Source organism: Sinohyriopsis cumingii, unplaced genomic scaffold (assembly GCF_028554795.1).
Source record: "Sinohyriopsis cumingii isolate HCF-2022 unplaced genomic scaffold, ASM2855479v2 utg000615l, whole genome shotgun sequence".
In the NCBI taxonomy this organism is placed as follows: Eukaryota; Metazoa; Mollusca; class Bivalvia; order Unionida; family Unionidae; genus Sinohyriopsis; species Sinohyriopsis cumingii.
Window position 1 is genome coordinate 657,107 of NW_028315917.1, and position 21,350 is coordinate 678,456.

The window sequence follows — 21,350 nt, forward strand, 5'->3', positions numbered from 1 at the left end:
GATAATAGAATTTGTTGAAGATTTCATATATAGGAAGGTTGTATTATTATCCATTGAAATGAGATATGTTCCAAAAACGAACGTGCAAATGACTGGTGAATAGATCAACAGAAAACCAACGAAGACGTTACACGATGCTGAAACTGAAGAACTGCAAATAGCGTTGTGCAATTAATACGTGAACCAAAATTTCAAAGAGATATGACAAACAGGTTTGGGTCTTTTGCCCCAGAAACCATTGTGTGGATAATGGTGGAATGGATTGGCACGGAGGAACTATGAATGACAAAATGCACATATGGACAACTTGCCTAATATGTGTGTAAAGTTTCGTAGAGCTGTATGAGATTATTATGGGGTTATTATCCAGAAATAAAAGTATGAATGATAAATGGATTAACCGATAACAAAAAGAAAACGTTCTCTGAAACTAAAGAAATCTGAAAAGGGACACAAACTGACCACGAGACTAATGTATGTACCAAGTTTTCATAAAGCTATCTTAAAATATTTTGGAGTTATATTCAGAAACCAAAGTGTAATGACGGATGGGTGGAACCCATTTCTTTATTTTTCCTCCAACTTTGTAACGATAAGCGAAATATTGGTAATTATCCATGACCAGTCTTCAGACCTTTTTGTTTTTATTACCTCGTTTGAACATTTTTGCTTTTGCTACGCAACCTTACAGGTGTTAAGGATATTTAATACATCCCAGAACATAACACGAATTCAAGTCGCTACAATACACTTATTTGTACCCCCTCCTAGTGAGTAAATACTAGTATTTAAGAAGAGGCTGTGTTTGTTTATTTCAATCAATGCAGGCGTTTGGATTACAACTAAGTAAAGTTAAGTAGCTTGACGTTTTCTAGGAAAGAAAGAAAGCTTTCAATTTACTAAAGCACTGACAACAATGTTGTCTCAGAATTTGTGCTGTTCTTGTGCTTTACGCAGGCTCCAAGAAAACAGACGAATCTACGACTCCGCCGACCGGGTCACTCATATATTGAATTACTACGGCATATTTCATCAAAATTTGAATGAAATTTAAGTAAATACCCGTTTGTGCGTAATATTTATATTGTAGCGGAAACTCCCTCTGCTACCCTACCGCGAGTCTCGCTATCTTGGGTTCTTTAAGACAGATTTTTGTATTGGGTGAGATACTCCGCTGTAACTGTCTGAGGACTGGCTCTCCAGAGTGTGACAGGTTTCTGCCTCAGCGGGATACCGTCGTATTCCTGGCTTCAGCTGGGTCGTCCTCCTGGGTCGTCGACTGAGTCGCCGAGTCTTCAACTGGGTCGTCTTTCTGGGTCGCCGACTGGGTCGTTATCTGAGTCGCTGAGTCGTCGACTGATTCGTCCTTCTGGATTGCTGACTGTGTCGTCGAATGGGTAGCTAACTGGATCGTCATTCTGGGTCTCCGACTGGGTCGCAAACTGGGTCGTCGACTCGGTCGCCGACTGGTCGTCGACTGGGTCGCTGACTTTACTTACTGTTGATTGGGTCGATGACTTTGTGGTCATATGGGTCACCGACTGTGGCGTTGAGTGAGTCGCTAAGTCGTTGACAGGGTCGTCATTCTTGGTCGCTGACAAGGTCGTGGTTGCGCGTAATTACTCGCTCAAAATCGACAGAGAGTGAATGGAAATGATGAGAGAAGAGAGATCTTCAGTTACAAATTTTATTGTCGTCAGGTCGTTATTCTAAGATTTTAGCGCTTCTTGAACGAGCCTTGTAGCGCCTGTATTCTGGTCGACGAAATACCTAGTCCCTACTCTTTCTAAATTCCCCTGCCGAGCCCTTTCCTGTTCAGTTAACTATGACGAAATGCTTGGTCCGGCGGGGTGGTTATACTGCTTCACTTGCAAGGGAACTCTTCCCACAATACCGCTTCAACACACACCAACATTGCAGCCACAGCTGGCTCGTATATGTACCCAACAGGCGGAATCACGTGACCCAAACTAAGACGTTAGACGGCACTACAAAACCCGCTAACATTTAAAATCGTACATGAACTATAAGGAAACTAAAATTATTGTCTATGGGTTTTTCTCATTATATTATACTTAATACGAAGATAAATATTGTTATAAAAACTTTGAATTTATATAAGCATGCTGATAAGTAACTATCGCCACTCTGGGGAAAGTATAATTTTAAATATAAAATAGATTTCTTTTAAACTCTTCAACTTGGAGGATAACTTTCACTTCCAATATGGCCGGCGACGCTCGATAATAAAGTCATATTAGTAACGCATTCCTATATGGTGGTTGTGGATTAGCCATGTACTTGAGTGTTTTTAGATATTATTTAGCGCCACATTCAATGTCGCAATATTATGAATTCGAAATTCATATTAAATAATACGTATAATTAAATTGCTGGAAAAGACTATGTGCATATATTGCATTAAGTTTGGTAAACTGTTAAAAATCATACAAGAAAATAAGTTGGAGACGAGAGTTCATGAAGAAGATACTACAAATTGCTAAAAGGAAAACGTCAGAACATTGAATCGATCTATATAGAACTGGAAAAAAAATTAACATTCTTTTCCAGATGATCAAGATAAAGTTGAATTGCAATTTTGCACTAAGTTAAGAGTTAACGCTTGCTTTTAAACACTAACAATATGTATTATTCTCTACTTTTGATTCACGCAAACATCATAAGAACCAAGGGATCACAATGCATTTTCATTTTTGTTCTCACAGGAAATGTTTAGCCTACTCGGCAGCAAACGACATATAATTTCAATATATTTTCTGCCAAACATATTAAAAATCACAAGCCGGTATTTGATGATTCTAGACAAACTACCATACAATAAGATTTTCCTTCGAAGTTCCCCATAAATAAAACTATTTTAGTCCACCACTTTACGCCTAAACTTTCACAAAATAACTTTCAATCTTTAGTAAATCATCAAACCGCTGAACTATAATTTAGTATTGTAAAACTAATTTATACAAATTTTGAGGTTGCCAATAATCAGAACATTTATAACCTAATAATACTAATAATCACTATCTGAATTTAAGCAACTATATATATATATATATATATATATATATATATATATATATATATATATATATATATATATGCAAGAAAATCTATACACTTACTAAATTCAAGACTGGATAATCAATATGTATATATTCAGACAGCAAATTGCTTCAAAACAAAACATACGCAAATACAAATAAAACAACAGCAAACGAACCTTAATAGATTAAAATAACCAGGGAAAGCATACAACCTTCTCTGTAAACTGTCAACCGCAAGAGAGAATACCATAATTTCATCAACATATAATGATGGAAAGGGACTCGGCATTCCTCAGATTAATACCCACCCCGCACTAGTTACTGAATTCGATTGTAGCTAAGTTTACCGAAATCCTTTGAATTAATTTTAAATCCTTTATTGACTCAATTGACTCTGGCTTATTGAAATTATAAATAAATATTCGACGCGGAAAGTATTGTTTTATATATATATATATATATATATATATATATATATATATATATATATATATATATATATATATATATATATATATATATATAACTGGATAACAGAAAGAAGCACAACTATGTTTGTAAAAACTTAACAGATACTTTAATTATCAAAGTTATAAATGAAAATTTGAGAGGAATTTACAGTAATATGAAGCGAATCAAAAACAATCCTGATAAAATTCCATGAAAGTCCAAATAAATGAAAAGTTCCGTATAGTTTTAAAACCCGGAAATGTACTGTCCACCAAGGATCGTGACGTTATCAAGATTGCGTCGAAAGAACTCATTTGAATAATCAACAACTGTTGCAGAGTAATATTATAGTCCAAATAATGAGCACAGAAACACAAGAAATGAGAATGACTCCAAAATAGGAATGAATCTGATTGCTCAGTTCTTTCCTTATATGCACCTTCTATTGCAAATAAATTTCACAAGACACCCTACTTGACGGAATTTGCTACTCATTTTTCCGCGAATTTGCCTATTCATGTGACCCAGCCCAACCAATCGTAAGTTACTGATTTCTTCCATAAGTGTCTAAACCCCATCAGCCAAATAGAAATTAATCCAAAGGCACAGTTTAGTCTTATTATTAATATTATTTTTATTAATTGTCAGCACATAAGTAAACGTGTATTTATAGATCCTGTTTAATTTTCGCTCAATAATAGACTCAGGTAACATATGCAAAATCTAACTAAAGATGCTCTGTACAATTTACAAAAATGAACCAAACATTACAATATATATATATATATATATATATATATATATATATATATATATATATATATATATACAAATATTTGTGTAAATACGACTCAGAGTACATGTTAAAAGAGCAGTCATTATGAACAGGCGGTCTATATATGAAGGCAAGTAAGTAGTATTGACCCATGCGAAAATGGAACTATTCAAAAGTATTTGTATACAGAGATGTTATTTTATGTGTGTTCGTGTGTGAGAGATAGAGGAGATACACATACATGCAGACAGTCTGACAGAGATTTACCGTGTTAAGGTAGTTATTGCTCGTTGTTGGAGTGACTGCACAAGAAAGTGACGCCGAATCACTGCCGGATGGTAGTGTCATACAACAGGCCAGCGGAGTCGTTAGTGTGCAGGTGCAGGAACCAGTATTATATTTGGCGGTGTTCCATTTTGAAGCTCCAGTGAAGTCGCTGTAGTCCTTTGCTCCACAACATTTAAACTGCAAAATTATTTTAAAAACGTTTTAACGTTATTTTTATACTGATGAATGTGAACTAATTTGATAATCGGCTGTCTAGTTGCATAGGTAATACTGTTTTATTAAAACGTCACGTACTGGTCACATTATTAATGATGATGAGCATGATAGCTATTATTATTGTTGCTGCTATTATTATTATTATTATTATTATTATTATTTTCAGTAGTAGTAACAATAAAAATAGCTTTATTTAGGGAGAATCAACATTTAACATAAGTTGCAATACTTATAACAAATCGATATAAGTTGCATAATAATGACACAATACATACATAAACGCAGTTCTAATACAAACGGAGACAAAAACGTATTATTCATAATAAGGCCGATAAAAGTTTATAAAAACTTATTTTCACATGGGATCCTGACGAACCAAAGTTTCAAGGTAGGGAATATATTGCAAATTAAATTTATATATTAAACAAAACACAGAAATTACTTTTAGGAATAAAAGCTTAAGAACTTATATTGTGATTAAATAAATCATGAAACATTAACACTCGTAAAATTTAATTGAACTCTGTTTTCTTAATCTTCCTTGGTTAGATTCTAGGATAAGGCTTAGCAGTCAAATTAAAATTACCCATATATTCAATGCTTTACTTAAATGACTTATATAATAAATGCTTATCTTATATGACATATCATAAATGCTTCTATCAAATGACCCATATCTTAAACACCTCTGTTAAATGACTTTTTTCGTAAATGCTTCACTTAAATGACTTATGTCATAAATGTCGTACGTAATTTACCTATACCTTAAATGCTTCTCTTCAATGACCCATACCTTAAATGCTTCTCTTCAATGACCCATACCTTAAATGCTTCTCTTCAATGACCCATACCTTATATGCTTCTCTTAAATGACCTATATCTAAAACGTTTTACTTAAATGACCTATATCTTAAATGCTTCATTTAAATGACTTATTTCATAGATATCGTAGTTAAATGACCCATACCTTAAACGCTTCTATTCAATGACCCATACCTTAAATGCTTCTCTTCAATGACCCATACCTTAAATGCTTCTCTTCAATGACCCATACCTTAAATGCTTCTATTCAATGACCCATACCTTAAATGCTTCTCTTCAATAACCTATACCTTAAATGTTTCTCTTAAATGACCTATACCTTAAATGTTTCTCTTCAATGACCCATACCTTAAATGCTTCTCTTCAATGACCCATACCTTAAATGCTTCTCTTCAATGATCCATACCTTAAATGTTTCTCTTAAATGACCTATACCTTAAATGTTTCTCTTAAATCACCTATATCTAAAATGCTTTAATTAAATGACCTATATCATAAATGCTTTACTTAAATGACCTATATCTTAAATGCTTCACTTAAATGACCTATATCTTAAATGCTTTACTTAAATGACCTATAGCTTAAATGCTTTATTTAAATAACCTATATTTTAAATGATTTACCGAAATGACTTATATCATAAATGCTTTACTTAGATAATCTATATCTTAAACGCTTTACTTAATGACTTATGTAGCCTAAATGCTGTACCTAAATGACCTATATCTTATATGTTTTACATAAAAGACCTATATCTTAAATACGTGTAAATTTGTTTACATTAGCGCAAAGGATGCACGAAGAAATTATGAACATCAAAACTCGAGCTAAGAAGTGACACGTATTTTTATGCATTCATCACCATCATCATTATCATCATCGTCAGTAATAGTAGTAGTAGTAGTAATATTTTTATTCTCTTTCCAAAACATTAGCACTCTTCTTTCTCACTGTATTCAATAGTAGCCAAGATTTTGCAGCTTCCCGAATCAGTCGAGACAAATATCGGGATGGTCAACGTCGTCACCCACATTTTTTTTCTGTATAGCCGATGTGCTCATGCACACATTCTTATCATATAGACAAATATCGATATGGCAGATGTCATGCACACATTATGATCCTATAGACCAATATCGCTATGACAGATGTCATGCACACGTTCTTATGCTATAGACCAGTATCGATATGGCAGATGTCATGCACACATTATTATCCTATAGACCAATATCGATATGGCAGATGTCCTAATGCACACATTATTATCCTATAGACCAATATCGCTATGGCAGATGTCCTAATGCACACATTTGTGTTATATAGACAAATATCGATATGGCAGATGTCCTCATGCACACATTTGTGTTATATAGACAAATATCGATATGGCAGATGTCCTCATGCACACGTTTGTATTATATAGACAAATATCGATATGGCAGATGTCCTCATGCACACGTTTGTATTATAGAGACAAATATCGGTATAGCCGATGTCTTTATGCAAACATTCTTATCCTATAGACCAATATCAATAAGGCAGATGTCCTCATGCACACATTCTTATCCTATAGACCAATATCGATATGGTAGAAGCCATTCACACATTCTTATCCTATATACGAATATCGATATGGCAGATGCCATGCACACATTCTTATCCTATAGACCAATATCAATATGGCAGATGCCATACACACATTCTTATCCTATAGACCTATATCGATATGGTAGAAGCCATTCACACATTCTTATCCTATAATCGAATATCGATATGGCTGATGCCATACACACATTCTTATCCTAGATACAAATATCGATATGGAAGATGCCATACACACATTCTTATCCTATATACAAATATCGATGTCATGCACATATTATTATCCTATATACGAATATCGATATGGCAGATGCCATGCGCACATTCTTATCCTATAGACAAATATCGATGCCATGCACACATAATTATCCTATAGACCAATATCTATGTGGCAGATGTCCTCATGCACAGATTTTCACCACAAAGAAAACCCTTAAAGGCTGAAATTGAAATACATTTTTCTGATCATAAATTGTCTACAAATGTATTAATATATTTATTTATCTATATATCTACTTCAGCAAATAAACTTGGTTCATCTAGGTTGTAAACTTGTAAACAGAAGAGTACGATCAGCGAAACAATTCTTTTCTGGGTCAAATGTGCTTAATAAAACCAACAACCCAACAGAAAGCAATAGTTGATTACTGACGTCATATATATATATATATATACATATTTCCGTATGGTATTCGGAAATGGAAATGGTGTCAGATACAGATAGCAGTTTAACATTCGATTACTAACACTGTAGTACTCACTTTAAATTTTTTCATTTCAGTCTAATTAACTATGTTTTGTATTTTACGTATTAAAAAAGCAACATTAACACAGAGACTATCATATAGGATTAGTCATTCTCATGTATGTTTGACTGTCATTTCTCTCTCCATTTTGTTTAGATTTAAAGCGATGTTTTGAGTACAATTTCTTCCTGTATTAGTGTTTGGTTTGAAGAGATGTTTTGTAGTATTAAAGAAAAAGCAGCATTATTATGGATACTTTCGTAATAAAATAAAACAAATAAATTTTTATCATAAACATCTCTGGAAACTGCAGTTTCCTAAAGAGAGGAGACTCCTAAAACGCCATATTAAAACAGATTTAGATTCAGAAATAGCCGGTATACACTTTTGGGAAATATATATTTGAAATTATAAATTCAATTAGTTTAGTCCAATTAGTTCATTTTTGTAAACAACGTACATTTTTATTCTGTATTCATCTGCCCACGATGTTTTCTCCTCTCGGTTAGCCTGAAATCTCATATATAGGCGGAGTTGTCTTTTGTTTCGAAACTAAACTTTGACATCATTATTAGTTGATCGAAGCTTTTCAGTGGTAACTAAACTGAACAGGTAATATTTAAGGCTTCTTCTTTAAAACTAGGAATTTTACTGGATTCGATATTAGAACATTATCGTCTTTTATACCCTTAACAGTAGTCTTGAGAAACAACCTTCAACAGGATACACAATGTAGCATCTTACAGTGCGTTGAAAATATTTATATCCAAATATCGAATCGAGTAAAATGTCAAGGTTTAGTCGTGAAGCCTTCGGTATTATCCATAATAAATCGCATCACAAAGCAAAAATGTTAAAAGCTGATCGTTGTCGTGCTCATGTTGTTGACACATCATTTCGCTTTGAAACTATTAAAAATTTCATCTTGTTCTGTCCCAAGAATAGTCAGCAACGAAATGAATTAATAAGAATTACATTCCGTTCCATGTCAAAATGTTAATTTAGATTTACTGCTTTGGGAACAGACGATATATGAAAATGAAAAAATATAATTCGACACGATGTATGCAGGTATGCATGATGATTTCAATAATTTATTAACATCATTGTGCCTCTATTACTCCCCCCACCCCCATCGGTTCATTTTTGACACACTATTGTTATGTTGAGATATGTTGAAATATTTGTATAATATAGGGGAGGGCTAACTGAACTTGTCGAACTCTTTCTTAAGCCAGTGAACCATATTGTGACTAAAATAGGTTTAAATAAAACGGCGGTTTTACACAACTAAACGCGTGGCAAAAGTGTGTGTCCAGATTATGACATAAAAATTACAATATATGGTTATTTCGCCTAATTTGAAATAATACTATTTTACTGATATGTCTTAATTTGACTTTAAGAAACTATTTAGGAAAGTTCTGATCACATTTCGCTGAAATGTATTTGCAGAACACAATATATAAAATTTATGCAAAATGCGACTTCTTTAACAATAACACGGCTGCCACAGAAAGTAAATTTTAAAAAAAAATAAAATCTGCAGAATTTATTAGATGTGCGTATGTGGCATTATTATTACTCGTTTATTCGTTTACTAACATAAATATCACCAATTATCTTTTTCATAGTTATTTTTTCTTTGCTTGCATCATTATCAATAATTAGTTTGTACTGTTTTACCTTCAGATACTGTTTACATCCAATGACAAACAAAACATATAAACTTGAGGAATGTAACAAAATGTGCATATACAGGCGCATTTATTTGTGTATTTTCAAACGTATGTTAAATTTCTACTACATTGGTTCGACAAACAGCTTGTTAGATGGAGTTGATATATGTAAAGGGTGTTAAAGTACTACGCGAACTCGTTAGAAAAGGTAAAAGTTATAGAAATCTTACAGAGAAGGGATCATTAAGATTGTAGTATGTTAGAATGACATAGAATGGTTCTTTGTTGAGCATGCATTTTATGCGTCATCAATTGCAAAAAATAAAATAAAATAAAATAAAATAAACGTAGCCCCACCTATATATTCACAATAGACTCACACACTCGATAAACCTTTAAATTTAACACGTTGTCTCGATTGGACAGTATATAATTATTATTATTTACAAATATATCCAGATTTAGTATCTACCTGTTGCATAGCAACATTCCAAGCCACAGAAACAAGGTTGGTACCGGAGAGATCCTGGAAGTCGGACTGGATACCGGACTTCAAAGAGCTGGCTAGAGGTGTCTGAATCTAAAGTATACAACGAATACCAGACTGATATTAAGATAAGAATGGATTTTGACAAAATACTCCAACGCTGTATTATCGCAGGCTCTATATTATCGCAGCAAACGGGTAAAGCTGTAGCCAATAAAGACGCAAATATCTTATAGCACGATTTCTTCTAAAATGTCAACAATTTTTATAAGTTTGCATTGAAAACTGAACATCACTTTTTATGTAAAATGCGTGTAATTCCGTTGATCATCATGTACAAAACTCCAGTCGAACTTACTATACATGCATTGGCTTTGATTACGAAATATATTTAGTGTATCGTCTGATGTTTGATGATTATAGGTCATATACTGACGGTGAAGAACATGTCCTTACAACGTAAAGCTTGCGATTTCATTCCATGGTAGCCAATATGATCCAAAAATTGACAAAATGTTGCTTATGATCATACTTCTCGTACGTAAATAAGAATACAGCAACAGTTAAACTTTCCTGAAATCAGTAACATTTCAATAATAATAATAATAATAATAATAATAATAATAATAATAATAATAAAATTATATTTCTTTACCTGCATTGCATTTAAAATTCATATAAAGTTCAGTATAATTGGTTTTAATTTGTAATGTTGTTATTCATGGATTTCCAGTTTAATTACATGTGTGTTCGATTTGATCATTGGATCCGTTCGTTCATTGTGGAAATATTTTTCCATTACAAGCGTGGACATTCCTTCTCACGGGTAAGTTTTAGTTTATGTTTATCATAATACTTGCGTGCTACAATACCTAAGTTGGGAAAATACCGCGATAATATAGAGTTGTTCCCCCCAAAGTACGCTAATCTGGGTCAGCCACAGTATGCTGTTTTATTTAGATTTACACGCTGGGATTGACACAGATTTTTTTTTATATGACTAGAAAGAGGGAAAGTCATTGAAACTTTACAAATTATAAGTAAGCAGTAATAGCAAAGCAGTTTTAATATGAACCGATAAGAACATTATGCACTGCGATAATACAGCTTTCCGAGCTATAAACTTCATTGTCAGATATATATTTACCTACTTGTTCCAACTCTATAAATAAGGTGAGATTGATGATTAATCTTTAACATTAATATAGACAAACATCAGTGTAATGGATTTAATTCCTCATAATCGGATAATGCAAAATCAAGCTTTTTAAAAAATTATTTTCGTTAAGTATATGTCATTGTATCCTAAATAAAAAAAAGCATTTGTGAAGCATCCAATGGTATGAAATCTAGATGTAATAATAAAAGAGCTTGTTCAGTGAATATTGATTACTTGAATTGTTCACCCTCAAGGAGAAATAATCATTTGATCTAATACTAGTACTATTGGTATTGAGGTCGCATGTATTGACAACGAGCTTGGAAATATGGATGATTACGTTGTTATTTCGTTTAACCTTTCTCGTGTCTTAGCCAACTGTTGTTAATGTATGATCATTCAGAACAGCGAAGAGTGTCACCGTTCAAAATAGAAATGCAAGGACATTAAATATCAAAATAAAAATAACTTCATAAATCATTCTTGCGCTTAATAATTGTCGTGCCATAACATATCATATAGAGACAACAAAAAAAATGAATCTCTAGTGCGCTCGTGCATATTATACAACACCAATAACAATGATAGAAAATCAAATTCACATTTCAAGTGAGTAGCAGTTTTTCACACCAAACCACTCGTCGGCACTACAATGGTCCTTTTTCTCAAAAGAATTGCTTGCGTTGTGCACTATTTTAAAATGAAATAATCAAATAATCAATATTCACATAGGCAAGCGGGGTACAGGTCAATGTATCATTTGCCAATAAACAGGCATTTTGTTTTTTTAGTGTTAGTAAAAGCTACGAAAAGAATTCGAGCTGTTAATAGCCTAAGTACATTCTATGCAAATGTACTTTTAACATGAACATAATCTTTTTGCAGCACGGTTCATTATTTGTAAAAGTTCACTTAGGTTAAACGGTGATACGTATTATGACACCCTCCCAGGACATAGAGCAAGTTGTGTATAAATATCCTGAAAGGTTAATAATGCTTCAGAATGGAGGTCCTAATAACTGCAAGATGAAATTAACCATGATGATGGGAAATATCATTTTAAGGTTAGTGTCAATGTAAATAAACCGATACGGCAGGCAGAAATATGTCTGCAGAAAATGTATTTCTATCCGCCAGAGACTGGAACTGCATTCAGCTCATTGGGATGTGTCGGGAAAGATTGTAAATCTAGTCCAAAAGAATTAAGACTTAAAAACTGCAATGCATTTCAATGAGGAGGGTGATAAATATTTTAATCCAAAAACTATTTTCTACATCACTGAGAAAACAAATATTTGAAAAACAAGGTTTATGATAATGATCACTTCATATAAAGAATACAATTTTCAATTTTAATTTTAAACAATAATATATATATATATATATATATATATATATATATATATATATATATATATATATATATATCATTGCTTATTCATAACTCATCCAGCTTTAACCAACATCAGCACTGGTTAAAATGAACAGGGGAGGTAAGAAAAATATCATACAAACATCAAGGAAAGTATGTATTTCATTCAGTAAGGATTTCCTGAATATTTCTCATGTGCAATTACCATGGTCAAAATATGTTTATATTCTTCCAGTTCTGGATAAATGTGGATTAGTTCTTATTTAATCTTATATAAATCCCAATTATGTTTCCAGCTGAATTTTGTCCATTTGTTTAACGATAATGTTTTTGCTCGTTAAATAAAAGCTGATGGTGAAAGATTTGAGATAACATAAATTGGAAATCCTACATTAACATTTATGTGGCTAGAATTACCTTTCATCTAGTTTAAAATCTCCTACACCACATTGTCGTGTTTCAGCTGTAATTATTGCCGTAAACGTAGGATATACTAATAATATAAAAATATATGTTGACTAACAGACACGTCCTAATCACTACGCTCTGCATGCGACAGTGAATATTGACAATTTTTGACCCAGTACTAACGGACTATTGAATTTCAGTTTCAATTATTTTTATTGTTTTTTTTTTTATCTAGGGTCATACCTTATCCAAACAAAAGTGAGTTAGAAATGTTTGATTTTTATTTGAGTGTTATGTTATCCCAACGTGAGATGCTTTTACACAAATATGTGACTTCGATAAGCTTTTCATGTAGTAAGTATTATTTTTATTTTGTGCCCTCGTATCCCTATTTAAGATGGTAATACGCGAAAATATGAATTCCCATGACTGCATAATCTGGCTACCAATGACGATAAAAGAAATACCAATGAACCAAAGTTAATCGTTTGAAAAAAGTTTGATAAAGTTTTTGTACGAGTTACATATGACACTGAGCCGAAAGATATTTTCAAATCAAAATATCTTTTAATACAATTAATTCCATCCGTTTTCCTTTCTCTACGATAAGTAACATAAATGAATCAAAACTGAAAGAAACATAGATGTTTTGTTTAGAAAAGAAAGCCACCCCAAATGAAATTTTGACACAGGTGTTTATTGTGCTAAAACCTTGATGTGCTAGTTATCGATCTAAAATTGTTTTCAATAGTTTACATGTCTGCGGCATGATGCCCCAGTACTTGATATCACTATAAACTGCCACACTGCAGCTGCAGACATCGTAGAGATATGCCTGAACAATTGTTAAAGCTACGTTAAAAAATTCTCTCTCTCTCTTTTTCTATCTCTCTCTCCTATACATACATACATACATACATACATACATACATACATACATACATACATACATACATACATACATACATACATATATATGGGGGGTTGTGTATGTGTTGTGTGTGTGTGTGTTTGTTTATCAAGTTAAAAGAACTTCAATTGACAAATTTGTGAAACGAATACTTAATAATTTTGTTTAAATGCCGTATGTCCCAACACATACTGCTGTTATAACATGCAATTTTCTGTTAAAAAATGCTACTTACCACTGATGGGACTCCCAAAAATAGAATTACAACCACAATCTCTGCTGCCAAAATAATGATGGACGGGACAATGTACTGAAAAGAAAAGTGTATAGCCGTAGATATTATTACCACGATTCACACAGTGATGTCGTCTGCAAACTCTTAGAAACAATGACTGAGTTGGTGATCAACGTAACGAGAGCAAATTAGAACATTATAGAGAATATAATCATAATTGTAACAATGATCGTCGTCGGTGTCTTCATCATCATCTTCAATATCATTGTCACCGTCGTAATTATTATCATCAGTATCATCAACATCGTTATCGACATTACAATTGTGTCAACCAACATAACAAGAATATATAATCCATCCGCTAAGCCATTGTTCTTTAAAAAAATAAAGTTTAGATACAAAATTAATTAGTCCATATTGAGAGCTAAATATAAGCGTACAATACAATTTTTTAAAAAATCCCATATTTTACAAAATAATATGAGGTAAACGTACAAATAAATCTATCTTCTGAAGAACAATACAGAAGCAAATGAGCCAAGAAAACGCACTAGAGAACACAGGCCGTGCAGCACCTTTGGAAGGGGGGAGGGGGAGGGACGGAGAAATACACAGAGGGAGAGTGCGAATCTTTATACAGAATACTTCACAGTTTAGTTGTCTTGATTTGAATCTACAACTGCTGGTTTTATATGCCACTACACGTTTTAGTAATTAGCGCCCACACTTGTTGAAAAGTAAACTTTCTGATACTGTCACTAATATAATCAGCTATCAAAATGCGTGCGTCAAGAAGAAGAAGAAGAAGAAGAAGAAGAAAAAGAAGAGAAAGTTGTTGTTGTTGTTGATGATGATGATGATGATGATGATGATGATGATGATGATGATGATGATGCAAAGTAATAAATCCAGGTCCTCGTAAAAGTTGAATATATCGTATCCTTACCAACATTAGCAGGACTCGGAATTTGTAGCAGGCTCCGCAACATCCCAGAAAGCAAATTACAAGGATGAACAATCCAAGTCCAATGAAGGCGAACGCAACTGGTTCTGTCACGGACCCCAAATCTAGATTAATGTCCACGGTTCCTCCTCCCGTAGCAGATATAGACTGTTTGATGCTAGTCTCCACACTGGCCAGTGCACTCTTGTACACGCTTGACCCAAACTTGAGGAAAAGTCCACCGGCGAAGAAGAACAGACCGATAATCTGCATTAGATGGGAAACAATATTCACATCGAAATACATGTTCACGTATAAAGAAAGCTGTACATGGGTTTTACTTAAATCTAAATTATTTTGCCATGTCAATCATAATACTACACAGACCGATATATTTACAGTGAGATAACTACTATATATCCTGAAAATAGTATAGATGATCATTGTTCTGTTTGTATTAGTGGAAACAAATTTCAACGCATAATTAAAAGTTGGAAGGAATTGTGACACAATTTCAAACACCACAGTGACGCAGTGTCATTCTTTATGATATAAAATGCATTAGACGTAGGACTGTTGATTTATTAAGAGTTTCCATGGAAACTGACGAGTTATGGATAAATATGAATCCATTGCTAGAAAGTTCACATCAATATCATTGTATTAGAATAATGGAAATTATTAGCGTGTTGGGAGTTTCGTAATGACTAATCCTTCATAGTTTCTTTTAGACCCTCAGCGGTTTCTAGCTCTGTCGGAACTAAATAACAGAATATTGATGCCGAACATTGGTTGAAGATATTATAAATTTTCAAACTAACTTTCTGTATCTTAGTGCCAGGACTATCTTGTCCGTTTCCATTCGAACTGATAGGCTTTAGTATGATTCATTTCTCGCCATTCTGCAGATACCCGGCATACCTATTAGCGATTATAGTTAGAAACATCCTAATATACTTTTCGGTCTTGAATGAATCTGTTTTTAGAAGGGATAAATGCTACAGCAAAGACACAATTTGTATGATGGTCGCTGTGGGATGTATCCGAAATGGACGAAAATATAAGAACAACAGAAATAACAAGCATGTGAGGAACCTCTATCTTGAAATAACCTCTAAGTCAACAAGAATTGTATGGTGCTGGATTAACAGGAAGAGAAATCTTTACTTGAAGTGAAAACAAATGATAAAGAAAGTTTAGTTTGAAAAGGATTTAATTATTTCATCCAAATTTTAGCAACATTATTTTTTCATTAGTCAGTATTTGATACAGGTAGAAGCTCAGAAAGGTTAGGTCTAATAGGTCTAATCCGTTTTCAAAACTAAATTGCACATGTTCATTTAGGAATTAAATAGAAAAGAGTGGTGCTATTGGGGAACTGAAAAGGCATTAATAACATCAGCAGGTAAATGAGCGATAGTTATGAAGACATAGATTAAAATTCTCCATCTTGTCAACGTTTGCGAAGCAGAAAGAAACCCTATTCGAACGTCATTTTCTTTATGACATACAAATCATGATAACTGAAACAAACTAATGACACATCGATGATGTACAAGTAGTAATGAACATTTCATCTGCGTTTCTGAGCGTGAAAAAGAATAGCAAAAACCAGACAGGAAAATAAAATCGCGTTTAAAGCTTAGTTTGGAAAGGAGGCGCATGTTTAGAGGATAGAAAACATTAAATACTATTCTGAAACAGCGGAAAGCGTCATTTACAAAAATCACAATTAAGGTTAAAAGTGATCAGGTTTCTTCATAAAGAAAAAGCTTTCTGATGACTGATGATCATAAACAGATGAATAAAGAAAAATCGGAAACAATGATGATGTCAGGTTCAAAATTAGATGTGGAATAATACGTAAGACATCCGTAGTATGTCCTTGAATAGCTCAAACCAAGGTCATGAAAGTCTCTGTGGAATATTACCAGCGTGTTTTTGAACAATTGAAGCCATATTTTGTCTAACCAAAGAGAGTGATAGCCCCAAACAAATGATGATGCCTGGAACATGTAGAATCTAGGTATTTTGTTTCGAAGAGGTTTGGATTTCTGAAGACAGTTAATAGATAACAAAAACCAAGGCATGAAAATCAAACAAAGTTTAACGATGTGGTGGAGGCTACACTCTAAAAAAGGACGACAGGTCGGAATCTCCGGAACAAAGTGCAATTCATTTCCAACCCTCAACCCCCACTGAATCAGATAATATGTTTTCTCCAGAATGGCAAAATTATGAGTTGCTGGATATAAAAATCAAGACTCGTGGAAGAAGACGCCTGTTAATGCTAGTCATGAAGACAACCCATCCTACTACAATGGATCAGTATTTCAAGGAAATACTACAACATTCGTCTTCCAGCCAATTCATGGCTACCTGGCAACTACAGCAACTTAAAACTTTAAAGCATACACTGCCACATAAACACTGCAACGATATTCAATATCCTGCCTCATAAACACTTCATTGATATTCAATACCCTGCCACATACAAACTGCATTGATATTCAATACCCTGCCATATAAACACTGCATTACTATTCAATACCCTGCCACATAAACACTGCATTGATATTCAATACTCTGCCACCTAAAAACTGCATTGCTATTCAATACCATACCATATAAACACTGCATTGCTATTCAATACCCTGCCACATAAACACTGCATTGATATTCAGTACCCTGCCATATAAACACTGTATTGATATTCAATACCCTTCCACATAAACTCTGCATTGATATTTAATACCTGCCATATAAACACTGCATTGATACGCAATACACTACCACATAAACACTGCATTGATATTCAATAACCTGCCACATAAACACCGTATTGCAATCCCAAACACTGTCATATAAACATCGTATTGCTATAGCAACACGGTATTGCTAGACACTACACTGCCACATAACCTAGTGGTTAGAGCGTCCGCCTCGGATGCGGAAGGTCGTGGGTTCGATCCCCGACCGAGTCATACCAAAGGCTTACAAAAAATGGTACTAACAGCTGCCTCGCTTGGCGCTCAGCATTAAGAGGTTAGTGTTAGGACTGGTCAGCCTGGTGTCAGGATAATGTGACTGGGTGGGACATCATGCTACATGTCTGTGGCATGATGCCCCAGTGCGAGACATCACTATAAACTGCCACACTGCAGATATGGTAGTGATATGACTGAAAAATTGTTAAAGTTACGTTAAAATTCCAAAGCATATCACCTCACATCACTGCCGCATAAACACCTTATTGTTATTCAATACATTGCAACATCAACACCATATTGCTATTCAATACTTTGCCACATCAACATCGTATTGCTATTCAATAGACTGACACACAAACACCGTAGTGCTATTAAAGAATTCAGCGAAAACTATCGTTACACTGACAGAAGAAAACTGCAGTCCTTTTACTTCTAGAAACCAAAGGTGAGTGTACACCTTTCTGTTATTGAACATCATGCAGTTGTTGAAAACGAGGGTTAAAATTTGAAAGAATTAGTATTGGAACTACATTATGCAATAAGTAATAATCAGTGCCATAATACTGGGGCTAATATTATAGTACAGCTCAAATACAATAGCTGTGGAAAGCAGGACCGGAAATAGGATTTGCATGGTCCAAGGCAGCAAGCGATGAGCGCTGGGCCGCAAGCAAAAATAAATTGCACTGCGGAGAAGCGCGGGGCCCACGGCGGTTGCCTCGTTCTCCTTGCCCAAGGGCCGGACCTGGGGAAAAGATACAGGTGAAAACCAAACATTACTCGGCCCAGAATTAATGTCATTATTGTAGAGCCCTGCTTCTTTGGCCAGATATAATTTTGGAAAGAAGACTTTTGTACGATACTACAATACTAGATATTGTATTACTGACCTTCAGACCAGCAGATGTGGCAGCAGTGAAAGGAGTTGTCATTCAGTGTGATTATAATGGACACTTTACACGTATAATTGTAACGGATCCACAGAGTAGTAGATAGAAAGTATTGTTTTCAGACAGATATACAATTAACGGAATGAGACAAGGGCATTCAATGTAATAAATGGGAATTAAAACTGCACCCACTATATTTAAAATAAAAAGCAAACAAACAATGCATCTATGCAAGTGACCTCAAAATTCGCGTACAAGACGACATAACTGCAAATTTGTACAGATCCAGATCTGCCGTCGCATAATCCAGTTTGTTAAGATTAATCAGTAGGATAAACAACATAAATCCGGATCAGCTGGCAATAACCAATTGCAAATAACATAAGACACGCATATTGACGTTCTGGAAAGTCATGAATCGTTAAAATATATTTCCCCCCCCCCCATCTCTCTCCCCTAGTCAATAATATAACTTAAGGTTTTACAGCTTTTACTACACGTTCTGGTTTAACTCTAGCTTTATCATTATAACCTGACTTTTCTGCACACTCTGGTTTAACTCTAGCTATATTATTACAACATGGCTTTTTCTGCAAACTCTTGTGAAACTCTAGCTATATTATTACTACCTGACTTATTCTGCACCGTCTGGAAAACTTTAGCTATAACAATATAACCTGTCTTCTACTGCAAACTCTTGTGTAACTCTAGTTGCATCTTTATAACCAAGGCTACAAAAAGTTGAAAGAGTGTGGGGCATTAGAGTCGATTTGTATGATACAACATCACAGATAAAATATCGTTACCAAGGTAACACAATTCAGGCCCATTGTTCATAAGAACTGAGGATTCTGTAGACTTGTTGCTTGTTGAGGTATTTCCAAATTAGAATTAAAACTGCCAGTACAATAAAATCAATTAAAATATTTATAAACATGCAGGTTTTCAATGAACCATCGAACTGAATTCTCTTGTGCACCGAAGATCAGTTACTCATGGCAGTAAGTTGAAATGATTATATAGGTATGGTGACAAACTTACAGAGGCATGTTATATTGCAGCAAAATGTTAGTAAATCAACATAAATACTTAGGAGCCTGAAGGAATTTTTTTGCAGGGGGGTAAGGACTTTTTGCAAAGGGTGGTGTCAGTGAGTCACGGCAGGGAGAGTTAGTATGGTAAGCAGTTTGAAACTAAAGCTAATATTTACTAAGTATATATATATATATATATATATATATATATATATATATATATATATATATATATATATATATATATATATATATATATGCAGTATGAATGATTTCCAGGGTGGTTATGTGACCCACCCACCCTTGACATGTGCTGCGGGCGCTCAGGCATAAATATAAAGTTTTGTCATCCTCCTGTCTTAATGGTATTTATAATAATAATAATAATAATAATAATAATAATAATAATAATCTTTATTTAACGAGGATGACACATTTGGTCATGAAAGACCCGTCTGCGACGTGGTTCGCAATTTTTGTAACAGGTAAATTTAATTTTTTTTTCAAAACTTCTCAGGCATGCTCGCACACAGACTCAGACATATTTAAAATTAATTAATATATGCACTATAGTGGTCAACAGGTACATATATAAACAACATACTATGCACATGTATACGCATTTCGGCATGTCAGAAATCATATAAAATTACATATAATAAAACATGCACATATTATTTCTGTACACAATTATACAGTTCTTGATTGGGTGGCTTTGATAAATAATTCCATCTTGTCAAGACAGATTTTCTTTAATAACGTTTTAAACCAAACAAGGGAATTCGAATTACTTATTCTATGGGGTAATGAATTCTAGAGGTAGGTACTGGCACTGTAAAGTAAGCTTTTGAAATGGTCGGCTTTCAACCATGGAATCTGGAGTTCGTTGTTAGTTGTTGATCGGAGATTGCGTTCAGTATTTGTCGATCTTATTTCAGTTGGGTTCGATAGATAACCTGGCAAACAACTGTTAAGGTACTTATATGTGATGATTTCTTCAAAAGAAAGATAATGTTTATGCATAGATAGCCATTGGAGATGCGAAAACAAAACATTCGGGGGAGTCCTAATAGCAAGTTAAATAATTATTCACGCAGCCCTTTTCTGGAGTTTCTCAGTTCTGGATTGTAATTGGGTATATTTCCCAATATGGCTGATCCGTAGTCTATCAGTCGTAGCATTTATCCGGAAAAGTAAAGTTCATGTGACTGCGGAGATAAAAAATGTCGACAGTATTTATCAAAGAGCTATTACGCATTGCATCGGTAACTCGTGTTAGCGA

General features: G+C 33.9%; 1 protein-coding gene across 1 annotated transcript in view; it reads right to left on the minus strand.

Moving 5' to 3' along the window:
• Positions 1-21,350, minus strand: part of LOC149773749 (tetraspanin-1-like) — a 29,200-nt gene that overhangs the window by 3,013 nt on the left and 4,837 nt on the right. The window contains exons 3-6 of the mRNA XM_089946036.1: positions 15,158-15,421; positions 14,212-14,286; positions 10,113-10,220; positions 4,555-4,752 (exon numbers count right to left, since the gene is read on the minus strand). Of these exons, the coding sequence (XP_089802162.1) occupies positions 4,555-4,752; positions 10,113-10,220; positions 14,212-14,286; positions 15,158-15,421 (645 nt within the window). The remainder of the gene's footprint in view (positions 1-4,554; positions 4,753-10,112; positions 10,221-14,211; positions 14,287-15,157; positions 15,422-21,350) is intronic.